General features: G+C 33.1%; 1 protein-coding gene across 1 annotated transcript in view; it reads left to right on the top strand.

Moving 5' to 3' along the window:
- Positions 1-14,786, top strand: part of LOC119631656 (transient receptor potential cation channel subfamily A member 1) — a 51,818-nt gene that overhangs the window by 30,268 nt on the left and 6,764 nt on the right. Inside the window, exons 6-10 of the mRNA XM_038024052.1 lie at positions 2,756-2,863; positions 5,824-6,012; positions 11,792-12,601; positions 12,662-12,976; positions 13,569-13,679. Coding sequence (XP_037879980.1) covers positions 2,756-2,863; positions 5,824-6,012; positions 11,792-12,601; positions 12,662-12,976; positions 13,569-13,679 — 1,533 coding nt within the window. The remainder of the gene's footprint in view (positions 1-2,755; positions 2,864-5,823; positions 6,013-11,791; positions 12,602-12,661; positions 12,977-13,568; positions 13,680-14,786) is intronic.

Below are 14,786 nucleotides of genomic sequence, written 5' to 3'. Positions count from 1 at the left end.
CGGTCCGTCTGTATGGCGTGTGTGGGTGTGTGTATGTGTGTCGTGTTTAAATTTGATAGAAACATTGCAAGTTTGGAAGCAGTGCAGCTTGGCATTGAAAAATTGAGCCAAATTGGTTAGAGCAGAGAAGCACGCAGTGTAAATATTAAAAAAAAAAAAAAGTCAGCCTTGTCCACACAACAACTTAGAAGTGATTAAATTTAATTTTTTTTTTTTTTTTCACTTTTTTGATATTTTATGCTTATTTAACACAATGCAAGCAAGCGGCAATGCGTAAAACTATTTTACACATTGCTCAAACACGCCGTTAAATTATCGGCCTAAAAATGGGTTAATTCTCTAAATGAACATGGCGATCTGGTGATATTCAATTCTTTCTTAATAATACGAGCGATAAGGGTATGAAATAAAAGTTATTTAGAGAATAGAATGCGAAAAGTATAGTGGTGTGGGTATGCGAGATCCCGTCCCTGTCGAATATAATTTTCTTACTTGTTTTTTCGAATTTTTATTATCATTTTATCAAGTTTCCATTCTTTTATTTATTTAAAAAGCAAAGCAATTTTCTTTGAAAATATTGCCAGCCAGAAAGGTAAGAAAATTCTGGTGTAAATTGGTATAAAATTTTGTACATAATTTTTTAACGCAATACATGCGACACGCAGATAATAAAAACTTAAAAAAAAAAAAAAACATATGATTTTACTTTATTCGTACTTTATCTCATTCGAATAATTGCCGGACTTTTAATCAAACTACATTTAATTATATGTAACCGTATGATTAAGTTCAAAATTTCCATCGTTTTTTATATGAAGTGAAAAACACCCAAAACCAATGTCCACAATTTAGCAAATGCGAGCTCTTTCGATAACATAATCAACTTTCATGCATTTCTTCTCATAGCTCAATATATAATCATTAGCAACATTTCATTATGAAAATTGCTCAGTTGTTTTCTGGTTTGCTTCTCTAGATTTGCTTCCTTTCGATATCTTTACCGCAATCATTATACTTTTGATTTAGTTCTTCTTCAGTACAATCAAATGCTAAAGCATTCATATCATTGGAATTTTGATGGACGACATGTTCATCGAAACTAAAGGCATTTTAATCATCATACTCCAGTATAGCTCTTAATGAGTTTTTTTACTGATCTAAGCTTATATGCAGCGAAGTCTCAGAGAGTCTGATCTTTCCTTTAGGTGCGTTCACCATAGTTCACCAAACCAACCAAGTCAACTTTAATTAAAACTGCGTCTACATCTTTCGAAGAGGATGGAAGCGGCGAAAAAATTTGTTAAACTCTTTAGAGGAAATGCAATGCAATGAGAAATTATTTTTATTCAAGAGGCCTGCATTCGCATTGTAAAGTTCACGGATGCGAAGGTTTAATAAAAATTTTTGCACAAAATTTTAGTAAAACATTTGTTAGTATTTAGTTATTTGAGTCTCATTGCTTATCAAAATGAATGCAAACATGAAATAGGGAGTATTGCTTGCTTACCTCACTCACACAAACTCAGTTTGGTATGTTAACTTTTATTATTGTAGCTTAAAATATAAGCAGAAACTTAATACATTTCAGCCTAAGAAAATCACAAAACGTATATTAAATCATCATAATTGAAAGATTATTAGACAAATAAACGGAATAAATTTTACACTTTGTTTAGCTGATTCTTAGATATAAGTTAATGTAAGTGAGGACGCGAACGAATTTAGGCTCTATCTACTTAACCATTGTAGATAAATAAAAAAAAAAAAAACTTTAAAGCCCATAAAAGCGTTTTTAAAGTTCAGTTTAACAAATGGAGTCAACTAAATGAATTGCCTTCATAGGTTGTACATTTGCAACCTTGATCTACTCCTTTCCGTTTTATAGAGTAACATATTGTTGAAATACTTTATCATCAATACCAACTGACCGATCCGATATATATCAATGTACGCACATTCTCTATACATAATAGTCCATTCGAAACCTTATCATGCGGACACAAAAAAGATTGAATTGTAATTTTTAAAAATCGAGCGCCTTATGAACACATTTTGCAAATTTTTGTTTTTAAACTTACATAATAGTTAAACCGGAACTTGACCTAGTTAATGTTTTCAATACGTCAACATGACTTTAAGAGTCAGAGCATTTGAATTAATAAACTAACGGACAGATAAATAGACTTGATATGCTGATTAGATTTATGGATTATCTGTGCTGCCTAATACACTGCCCACACACTACAAATGCTCTATTAATCTAATCTCGATTTTCTTATACATCGTCTGCGGAAATTTTTTCCCACACATTTTTCAACAATTTTAAATCATTCTTAGTAATCCCAAATATCGTCTGCATGTGTTTTAGATGGATATATGTATGCATGTAACTGCATATAGACGTGTGTTGGTAGCGAAACTAAAATTCATGTTATTTGATTTCTTTATTGATTTATTTATAGTTTTTCTTTAATAATTTACAAAATTTTATTTTTGTTTTTCATAAAACAAACAGTGTTGTGAATAGAGTGTATATATTATATAGAGTATGTTGTGTGGAAATTATTTAAAAATTTTTTAAAGAAAAATAAATGAATAAAATGAAAACTTCATACCAACAAACACATACAACTACGAGTATAAATTGTATGCTAAATAATAATAATAATAAAAATATGTATGCATGTATATATATATATATATATATATATATATATATATATATACGTATAAGTTCTCATATATATATTTGCAGATAACAGAATTTGATGCATGCCCTCGAAAACCGTGCAACAATGGTTATTATCCTATACATGAAGCGGCTAAAAATGCCAGCTCAAAAACAATGGAAGTATTCTTTCAGGCAAGTACAGCAAAAGCGAAACAAATTAATTTTTAAAGAGAAAAAGAAAAACAAAATTAATGAAAGCAAAATGCATAAGCAATTCTCCTAAGTCGTTGAATTGCATGTTTTGAGTTAACACAAAACAAAAAGTGATATAAATTAAATCTAACGGTTAATATTAAAAACTGATAAACTTTTAGTTGAAGGGGAGAGAGAGCGTATGTGTTTGTGTGAGAATATTTTAAACAAGAATAACTAATTTTATGTTCTATGTATGTATGTATGTATGTATGTACGCATGTATGTATATATGTATGTATGTATGTATGTATGAATGTATGTTTTCATATTTACTGCCAAATACTGTCCTAAAATTTGTCTAAAATATCCTTTAAGAGCTAAAAGTTCCTTTACAGTTTGTTCATAATCGGTGTTATTATTAATTCCGTCTTCAGGCTATATAAGTATAAGTATGCAGGTGTGTACGCTGTACGTGTATATTTGAGTTTATTTACAAATATTGGCAATCGTTTCGTCGGGTGTCGTTTACTCGCTTATTTCATCGGAGAGTTTAAAAATTCATCAACAAAACCACAAAAGAATATGAAAACAAAAAAAAAAAAATTATTTTTTTAAGCTCTAAATGAAAACTTTCAATTATGTATTCATAAATTGAGGCGGTAAATAATCATAAAAAATTGAAAGAAAATAAAAAAAAAAATTATAATAATAATAATAAACAAAAAAAAAGTGTTCACATATTAAATAAGAGCTTTCCGTAACATGCCCTACTTCCTTCCTTTCGTCCTTCCTTTTTTTCTTTCCTTTCCTTCGTCGTTTTACTTGCTCTGAATATTTTTGAACAACATCGCAAATCCGTAATGAAAACTCAAGTTTGCCTAAGACTTTAATGTTATTTTCTTATTTCTCGATTTCTTTACTTCTTACGTTTTAAAAGGCGTACATCCGACGTGATAATTATTCATTGTTGATGGATTTTTTCACAACTTAAATTACAATCTTTGTTGGGCTGATATTATTAACCTTGAATGAATGTGCTTGCAATCGTGATATCAACTGATGCTTCAAAGTCACTTAGCTCACCATATTAAATCAAAACATCAAGTGGATGGGGACACTCCATAGAAAATTAATAACGAAACAAAAAAAAAAAAAAAACTGAACAAGTGAAAGCACTTTAGTGGTGCGCGCGGCCCATCATTTAGGGCCCAACTCCAATTTGTTTAACACAATTTTTTCATATATCGACTTTTCGAAACAAAGCAATGAACCGAAAAGTGGTCGCCCGATCCGAAACATTTGCCATGTAATAATTTCCATTCATCCATGAGTCAAAACACGCGATGTACTAAATTTCATCAAAATATCTCAGAAATTGCGACCTGTAGATTGATAGGCAGACCGATGAATAGATGAATGGACAATCTTAGGTATAATAAAAGTTGGGTCAAAGGTATAGGGTATAAAAACATTGATCGCATTGCACGAGTGTGCTTTGACCGGTTCGGTTTACGAATTGCGTATTGCAAAATCTTTACCACAAATACTACATAGTTGCGCAAACGGACAGACGGACGAATGGAGATGCTCAAGCGCATTCCAAATTTCACATTAGTCAAAAATGTATATATTTTCTTCTCTATTGCTCTGGTTATTATAAAAGTTTTGATAAACCAATGAAAATTTGATACTTGATAATATTGGGTAGCCGTAGGCTTTTGTAGCATCGCCTCCGCCCGTATAATGTGCGTTTAAATTTTTATAGGTTTATCTCTCAATTCACTTCCCTTTGGAGAGCCGAGATATTCTCGGTTTACATGTTACGTGGATTTAGTCTATTTGCAAACTGCAACAACCTGCTCGCAAGCATTTCCAATATTTCTATCAAATTTGAAGCCGATAGCTTCATTTGTGGGATAGTATTACACCCTTATCAACGAAAATCAAATAAAGACATTTTAGCATAAATTTTTTTCACCGCCTAAGTGAACGATTGACGGGAAAGGATGGCCAATAAACGTCTGTCTCTCTTCGGCAATGTTCAATATTATGAGAGCTTCAGATAGATTCATATTTTATATATTTACAGGATTGCAAAGCAACATTTTAAGCTTACTTAAGTCCAAGAATTTTAATTTAGATGCGAAAATATACTAAAGCAAAATTACGTCAGGACTCGCAAGCTAATGTTATAATGAATGGACAATAATATCCACTGAGTCAGAATTAAGAACAAAATGACAACGAAAAAAGAAAAATAAATGATAAACGAATAATAAATAAACCAAAAATTTGCTCAAAAAGGCCAAAGGAATAAAAATAATTGCAAACATATATACAATGTGTTGATGTCGAGTCGAGATCATAGAAAAAAGAAACATAAATCCAATGATGGTTATATAGGAATATGTAAAAATTGCTTGCATATAAATGAAATCATTTTCAATCTACGTGTACAGCTCTATTGTAACGCCTTAAAGAATGTTACATAAAATTTTAAAAACTCAGTGAAGCATAAAGGGAAACATTATTGTTTGTTCCTTATGCACAACATTGTCACTGTGAATAACAGCGAAGAGTAAATTAAACATTCTGCATGTGCTTCCAAGCATAACAAATACAAAGAGGGAAACGAAAATAATGTTTTAACAGATTTCGATGTTAAAGATATTACATAGACGTTAAATCTTGTTGTTGTTGTTGTTGTTGTTGTTGTTGTTGAATGTTGACAATGCCCGTCTATGTTGAAATTGTTATCAAAAGTTTTGTTTTGTATTCAAAAGTTTTTCTTAATGTTTACCGAAATGTTATGTCAAACCTATCTGCTGTCCATTCATTTAGCGGGTAGGTTTACTTCAAACCAATCCAAACAAAAAAAAAAAAAAGAAAGAAAAATTATATTTAATAACCGAAGTAACATAGATTACGTTCTATTGAACTTACGGTTTTACTTTTAGTGGGGAGAACAACGCAATTGTACGCGGGAAGAGATGATATCGTTCTACGATTCGGAGGGTAACGTTCCCCTACATTCAGCTGTACATGGTGGCGATATTAAGGCAGTTGAGTTATGCCTAAAGTCGGGGGCAAAAATTTCAACACAACAACATGATCTTTCAACACCAGTACATTTAGCATGTGCCCAGGTAAGATATATATGTTTAAAAGCGTTCAAAAAGTTCAAACAAAGTTATACGCAAAACTTCAATCCGGAAACTAACCTAACTCCAGAATGTGCGTTAAATTATTTTAATTGTAAATGTATATTTTTTTAGAAAAACTACTCTTAAATCTTAAATACTTACCTAATCTATATATGCAGTTTCCTATACTGTATTTTGCTACATATTATAATCAAAAATTACATTAATTCTTCGCCTTTTGCGTTCATACTCAAGCAAATTATTAATCACTTTTATCAAAATGTCTCTAAAAAGCGGGCAGACGTGGAAAAAAAACTTAGATCGATTCGGAAAGATGGATCAATTTCAAGCCCTTCTGGACGTTACATATGCAATATACAAACTTATCAAACTTGAGGCAGGATATAAATACACTATGGAAAACGTTTAACGTTCATGACGAACAGAGATATTTCACATTAGGCAGTCTGTCCGATACTTTTATAAAACGTAAAATGTAAATGAACGGAAACACCATAACGCAATAAGAAAACTCTAAATACGAAATTTATGAAATATACCGGTACGAGTACCCGGTACGAATACCCCGTGAGGCTGATTATTATGAAAGTAAACATAAGTTAAATGTTAGGAAAATGTTAGGAAGGAGTGATTTAGTCCGAATGATGAATGCAGCGGACATAGGTGTGCCACCATTGGACTCTGCGTTTAGCGTTTTATTGTACAAAAATCTGAAATTCTCTGGCCTGATAGCATAACTATATAAAATATACTGATCAGAGAATTCCACAACAATATAAATTTTAAGTATAACTGTTTAATGTACGAAGCTTGTGTGTGTGTGTGTGTGTGTGTGTCCACTTATTTGTTAATAGTAATTAAATTATGATTGCGTTTTGTGCTGCAGTATCTTTAAGTTAAGCAAATTATGATGCGTACGCTTGCTATGTGCTGGGCTGGGTCAATCCGATAAAATAAATAAACAATCTTTCCTGCCTAAAACCTAATTGGCGTTGTGCAAAAATGCATTGAAAATATATTAAATAAACATAAATTTGAAGAAAATTTGTTTCAAAGCCTACAACATCGCCTTAACGAAATTTGTTAAGGTTCGTCGAACAAAATTTGAAGTAAACAACGGAACGAAAACCAACTTAAAAGTTTTTGTATGTCACCTTTGGGATTTTTCATTGCATACACAAATACATGTATATCGTAGCGTATGTTTATTTCGAAACATAGATATGTGCATATATGCTCTGAGTATATTTGCCCCCTATAAATGATGAATGACGAATAAGCAAGCAGTCAAATATAGGAAATAAAGCTACTTCTGTCATATCTGAGACGTCAAAAAGTCCGCAATGCGTAAACTCACTCCCTCCTTATCCCATTAATTCATTAGTTATTTTTGATATTACTGCTCTTGACACTGCTCGCTTAATTTCCATTGACATAAACAAAGACGACAACCAATTCTTTGTGTTTTTCAAAAGATTATAAAAACATATACATATACAATCTACACAATACTGCCACAATTTTAAAGACGATAATAAAAAAAAAATAATAATAATCAAAAACGAATAAACGAAGGAAGTTAGATATTGAATTTTAGATAGTTGAAGAGAGCGGATAGCAGCGAAGCTGAAACAACGGGGATCGGGAGCAAGAAACGGATCGATAGACAAACCTGCGGCGGTAAAGGGGAAGTGACTCCGCTCTTTTCTATTCGATATTTGTGCTTCTACCAATTTGTTGTGCACCACTCCTTTGCCGCATGGAGGCATGGTATAAACCAGAATTGTTCTTACTGCAATTCTTAAGGTCCGCTGTAAGCATAACATGTAATGTAAGTGTAATATGAATAATATTAAAAAAAAAAGAAAAAAATGTTTTTCTACGTATTTAAACATGCATACAATCACAGTACACGGTGCATGCATGTATTCTGTTGATTTGCTTATTCCTCCACCAGTTTCGTTCACAAGAATATTTTCATTTGAAGGAAGCTAGAGGCTAATCGAAGAACTTATGCACTCTACGTTTTTTAATACATATGATTACGTGTGTACGAGAGGTGAATGATGACGATACTGACGGGATGGCCTTTAAAATACAATGAATTAAGAATCACATCCAATCACCGTGAATTTACCGAAGCAAAGCATTAATATGGGCTGAATTTGAACGATAAATTCGCTCGTCAACCTTTTACTCGATTCGGGGTTTCGATACACTGAATTTTAAAAGGCCACATCTTATTAGCATTGAAATTCTCAAGGCAAGAACACAGTGCGCGGCAAAGAGTTGCTGAATAAAACAATGCTGACCTTCTTGTTCCTTCAATGGCCATTCAGTTCGTGTTGTTTAAATTATCCCAGATTTATATCCATTTCGAAAGCCATGTTTGCAATTTGCGAAACTCAATCTCCCCCTATGTTTTCGCCTCTGCGACTAGCCTGATGTTCGCATGAACAACTTATTGTACTAAACGGAAATTAGTAATCAGTCATCTTCTTGGCCAACTCGGTATACGAGTTGACGATAATTGAAATATGAGGCAAGCTCAACTCAAAATATCGTTGTCTTGGGAAGATGGATGATTAACTTCATGATTCAATTTATCTGAACCATAACGATGATGGAGGCATTATTAATTTTTTTTTTAATACGAAATAATTACTGAAGCTGTATATAGGATCATTCCTTGATTTTGTAATTCCGAAAGCGAAAATAGATTTGGATCAACTTTCAATATGTGGCATATGTGGAATGAAGCTCATATTTGGTTAAATGACTTCGCAAATAAGGAGCGTAACCTCTGTAGTGAAGAGAAAACATAGCTGCAGTCAACTGTTGGCTGTTGTTTGGCCCTGAACATAGATAAGGCATTGCACTTACCCCCAAAGGAGAACACTGTCGAAATATGGCACGACGTAAATCGTAAATGATTTCAGCATCGAGGCTGGATGGCTTCGCCCAAGCGATGCGACACATCATACATCCCATTTCAACGATCATGTAATCTACAAGAATACGTATATAGCCTATTCACAAAGATTATGCGATATAACTTGAATGGACTTTTCACTTTGGAGTTATGAAGGAGCATTGGCTCATTTCAATAAACAACGACTTCTCATTGTCCTTACTCATCAAGTCTATTTACCTTATTAGTGAAACAAATACGAACGTTATATTCGGACAAGGTCGATCATTAAGTGCGTTGTATTATATCACTTAATGCAAAGATTACGCATTATTTCCATGTAAAGGCATAAATTTCATGAACGCCTGCATACGGAGAGTGCCCAAAAAAATCAAATGGCGTGACCCAACTTAATTTATTTCCTAAAAATTTAATTACTTTTCAGTTTCCGATGTAAACAGTTATGAGTTAGACTTTCTCTCTATGCAAGGAGTTGCTTTGATGATAACCCCTACATTTCTTGGGGCCTATAAAATAGATCTACGTAATCCCAAATCCCTACTCTTAATTTTCCTTTTCCTGCAAAAGTCTACTATTCATGCGAAATCTCATATGGAGTGGGGTGCAATAAAATGGAGCCACGTGATTCGAATGTGGTTCATTTAATTTGTATGCCAAATTACTATCATGAACAAATCTGCATCATAAAACGTTAACAATAACATCTTTTTCGCACGTGAGTGTTTACCTTAGCTGAGAATGCTTATATGCGATGATACCCAAAAGACAGATCTACCTTGGCCCGATAGGGTTGATTTCCTTGTTCATTTACTATTATGAACCAATTTTCACTATGAAATATTAACGAATTTTACTATATGAAGATTCAATTTTCGTCAGAACGATTATATGAAAGAGTTATGAAAAAATTGGCCCAGGCGAACTAAATTTTTGTCACGCTAATTTGCAATGTCCAAACACTATTGCAGAGCGAGTTTTTGTCGAAAAATTTGCGAACAATTGACAAACAAAGCAAGCACTTGAAGTGCTCTAAATAAGTCTCAATAGGGTTATAAATTGACTTAACCACGCCCACCTTTCTATCGTTCTCTGTTCTTCGTTTTTACTTGCAATTCCTTCGGTTATCAAAATTAAAATGGAAGTTGAAACTGAGCGCATATTTCCCATACTAGATAAGATATTAGGTAAGACTAGGTAAGATATTGAATTTTTCAACGGAAGGGCCACACAAAAACTGTGGAATAGTAAAAAATGCCTGTTATGTTATCCCGGATCTACGAATTAACCAATTGATCAATCCGATTGGGCTATCCTCCGATTTGGGTTCTCGATAATGAGTAAACTTCTCGACAGAAATGCATAGTTTATTAAGAGTCCTAAACTCTCTGTTCGCTAGAGCGAGTCCATAATCAGACGCTATCAATTCAAAAATGAATTACATGATACTTGATAACAATGAATGTTGAATTAGATCTCAACTATATCCGACGTAAGGCACATATCAAACACTAGTTTAACGGTTGGTGATTTTGCCAGAGTTTCTATTACATGGAAAAGTCCTAAGACGCTGACGAATATTTGCACAGAGTTTTAAAACTCAATTTTCTAAAATATATCGCATATAAAAACGATCGTAGCCGCTTTCATATTTCGTTTGTACACTCGAGCTCAGAGTACGTTCGCCAAGTTACAGTTGTTTTGTCTCAACTCTTGCCACTGTCAGAATATTAGATTTTAACTTCAAATCCTATCTTAATAGGAATAAAGAATGCCTATCGTTTACTTTCAAATGCTACGAAAAGAATAATCAATCGTAAGCAATATACTCTGAAGGTCTTATAAAAGCGGTCTCTTTTTTGCCTGAAAAATCAAACGATATTCATGATAGTTTTTGGCATGTGGTACAAGATGTGTAATAAAAATGATTTGAAGGCAAAACGTCGCAAATGCTGATGGAATGGATTACTAGAACCCTTAAAAATACCCATCATTCGGTTTACTACTATTTTAGCTGCTTACAAATGGGTATACACATACCTTAATGCCCAAGGTTAGGTGAGCTGTCCCTCTCAATGAACAGTGGCAATGTACTTTTATTAAGAAGTAGAAGTAGTACTCAGTTTCACGATTAAAATCCTTCCAGTGTACCAAAGTTGCGCAAACTTCACTTACGCAAGCAAAGTCTGAATTATTTGTCAGTTTGTTCGTTAATCTCGAAAGATTGATGTAATCACTAATTTAATAAATATTCTTAAAAGTATTCAATGGATTTTTTCTTCTTCTTTAAAATTGCAAAAAAAAAAAAAAAAATTTAAAAAAACTACCAAAATAAAATATTTTTATTTAAAATCTTTTTGAAAAGTTCAATATATTTACATTATTATTTCGAAAAAATTTATAGAAAATTTTTTAAAATTTACTATATATACAAAATTTGTTAATTTTATCATACATCTCAGCCAAGAATAAAATTGTAGCAATTATCTCAATCCCACCTTGCGTTACACTCGGGAACATTTGGCATTTTATGCAGTCGTCTCTTGAAAAAAAAAATATGAAAAATTCTTAACTTTGGTTGTTTGTTGCTTATAAGCATATTATCGATGCAATTAGAGTGTTTCCGAATTGAAAGGACTAAGCATTGTCTATTCTTACAATATCTATACGCAAATATATTGGGGAGAAATGAATGCAGATGGTTACACCTAAGCTGATATATAATATTCAGAGTTGTATTTCAGCTAATTAACTCATTGAAATGTTTAGTTAGATAGATGAAAAAATTGATATCAAAAAATATTATATACATAAGTTAATTTTCCATTTCAGGGAGCGATCGAGATAGTTAAATTAATGTTTACTATGCAACCAATGGAGAAAAGAATTTGTTTAAGTCGCACGGATGTGCAAAAAATGACTCCATTGCATTGTGCGTCCATGTTCGATCATCCGGATATCGTTGAGTATTTGGTGCAGGAAGGTGCCGACGTTAATGCGCTAGATAAAGAGCATAGGTCGCCGTTACTTTTGGCTGCATCACGTTCCGGCTGGAAGACGGTACATTTGCTAATACGATTAGGGGCTAATATTGGTATCAAAGATGCCAGTTCTCGTAATGTCCTGCATTTGGTTATAATGAACGGTGGACGTTTGCAGGAGTTTGCCGAAGAAGTTTGCAAAACGCAGACGCAAGCCCAATTAGAGTTGTTGCTCAATGAAAAAGATAATACAGGCTGTTCCGCCCTGCATTACGCCAGTCGCGATGGTCATATACGATCTTTGGAAAATCTCATAAGACTGGGTGCTTGCATAAATCTTAAGAATAACAATAATGAGAGTCCTTTACATTTTGCTGCACGTTACGGACGCTATAACACTGTTAAACAGTTATTAGATTCGGAAAAAGGCTCATTCATAATTAACGAAAGTGATGGTGAAGGATTAACTCCTTTGCATATTGCCTCGCAGCAGGGACACACAAGAGTTGTGCAATTATTACTGAATCGTGGAGCTTTATTGCATCGTGATCATAACGGAAGGAATCCTTTACAATTGGCTGCGATGTCCGGCTACAACGAAACGATCGAGTTATTGCATTCAGTGCATTCGCATCTTTTAGACCAAATAGACAAGGATGGTGTAAGCGTATAATGATGTTATCTTTATTTCTTTGCTTAATTTCAATATTGTAACTTGTAGAATACCGCCCTTCACTTGGCTACCATGGAAAATAAACCTCATGCCATTTCTGTTTTACTATCGATGGACTGCAAATTACTATACAATCGGATGGATATGAGCGCGATCGATTACGCTATTTATTATAAATACCCAGAAGCAGCTTTAGCTATGGTTACGCATGAAGAGCGTGCCAACGAGGTGATGGCATTAAAATCAGATAAGCATCCTTGCGTTACTTTAGCTCTAATAGCATCGATGCCAAAAGTTTTTGAAGCCGTTCAGGATAAATGCATAACGAAAGCGAATTGTAAGAAAGACTCGAAGAGCTTTTACGTAAGTGGCTGTGGATAAAATAAACAAACGTCTATGCAAGATAAGCTTCCTTTTCTGCGTTATGTAAACAAGTAAAAAAATTATAGGTCGGTTATAGGTCGACCGCTAAATACCCTAAATTACCTCATCCAATATCATTCTTCATTTATAATATTTTTGTGAGAAAATACTATACATACAGGCATACCTATCACTTAAACCATTATATAGGAAGAAATCACAACCAAAACTGTATGGGCATAGGTTTAATTCATTTCAGATTTTATTATTCGTCAACAATTTTCGTCATAATATATTAAATATTGTAACCTTCTGCCATATGAAGGATTAGTTTTCATGAAAACCCTAATGTGAGGCGCATTTCAAATAATAAACCTATGGAGTCCAAGAATTTTCCTATTTTAATTCCTAATATATCCTTACACCTTGCACGCGGTTTACGGGGATAGAATGAAAACAGTAAAGACAGTGAAAGACCGCAATTCTCTCATTATTCTAAGTCTTCAAAGTTTTTCCCCGTCATTTCTGTCATGTTTTTTTATTGATTTTTTTTTTTTTTTTTTTTTTTTTTTAATTTTGTTCTCTTATTCAGATAAAGTACACTTTTTCATTTTTGCAATGTCCTTTTATGTTTGCTAAACTGGACGAGAAAACCGGCGAACGCGTTATACAATCGAACCCAATACCTCTACCGGCTCTGAACGTAAGTATATTTTTAATTTTCAATTCAAAAAAGTTTTATATAAAAAATTGTTATTCCAAAAATTATTTTTTTTTTATTTTATCAGGAAAATCGGTCAAAAACCGATCAAAAATATATTATCCCTTATACGTGAATAACTTTAAGATAAATTACTGCAAATTCTTTTCTTAAAATTAACTTGCAATGAATTAATGAATGAATCGTTTGACCTATCTTTTCTTTTACCTAACTACATGTCACTCTACTGTAGTAAGCTTTTTTCAATGCCTAAATACGGCCAGTTGAAATCTATTTAGGACACAGACAGTGAGGACTGTCCAATATCAAAAGCAGCGTTTCGAATACCGGGATCATGCAACTATCTGCCTGACAACCGAACTCAAGATATAAAAAATATATGTAATAATGAATTACAAAAGGCAATCCTTTTACGCGATATAAAGCATTTCTTGGATTTTTATAGCAGATTTTTGAATGCGCCCTTTTTAAATGCATGGATTCTTAAGTCTGCGAAATTCGTTTTTGGTGAAAATCGACAAAATTCATGTTGATAGCGTGTGATAGCAGTTTACCAATACGAGTTCTCGTAACCAATAATTCCATTATTGCACTAGTTTTCGAAAAGTTCAAGCGCAAGCATATACCTTCAGCGGCCAATTTACCCAATATACTGCTGCCGTTGCTTAGAAGCTACACTGCAATAAGTTGCATATTATCACTTATGATATGCAGTGCAACTTATTGCAACTTATATCCACTTATGATAATATGCAATGATAGTATTTTTTTTATTATTATTATTATTATTATTATTATTATTATAAATTTAGCCAGAGAATAAATTCTAAGACTAAAGTCTTAAAGCACTAGCATCTGGGGCTATCGGCTTTTATTAAAAAACTCTACCGCACTTGAGGTTTGAACCCACGACTATTGAGTTGCTAGTCGAGACTCTTGCCTACTCGGCCACTCAGGCGGATAGTATTTTTTTTAATACTTTGCATTACTACGGCCTATCGAAAGGGAAACAGTATGAAATGTGTAGAGCGCATGTGATTTGAATTTTTTCATAAAACCGCCAAATCTATGCTAATTGAAGAATTTGAA

The sequence above is a fragment of the Glossina fuscipes genome, unplaced genomic scaffold, assembly GCF_014805625.2.
Source record: "Glossina fuscipes isolate IAEA_lab_2018 unplaced genomic scaffold, Yale_Gfus_2 1, whole genome shotgun sequence".
Lineage (NCBI taxonomy): Eukaryota > Metazoa > Arthropoda > Insecta > Diptera > Glossinidae > Glossina > Glossina fuscipes.
The sequence above is the reverse complement of the archived record's forward strand: the minus strand, read 5'-3'. Positions and strand labels throughout refer to the sequence as shown.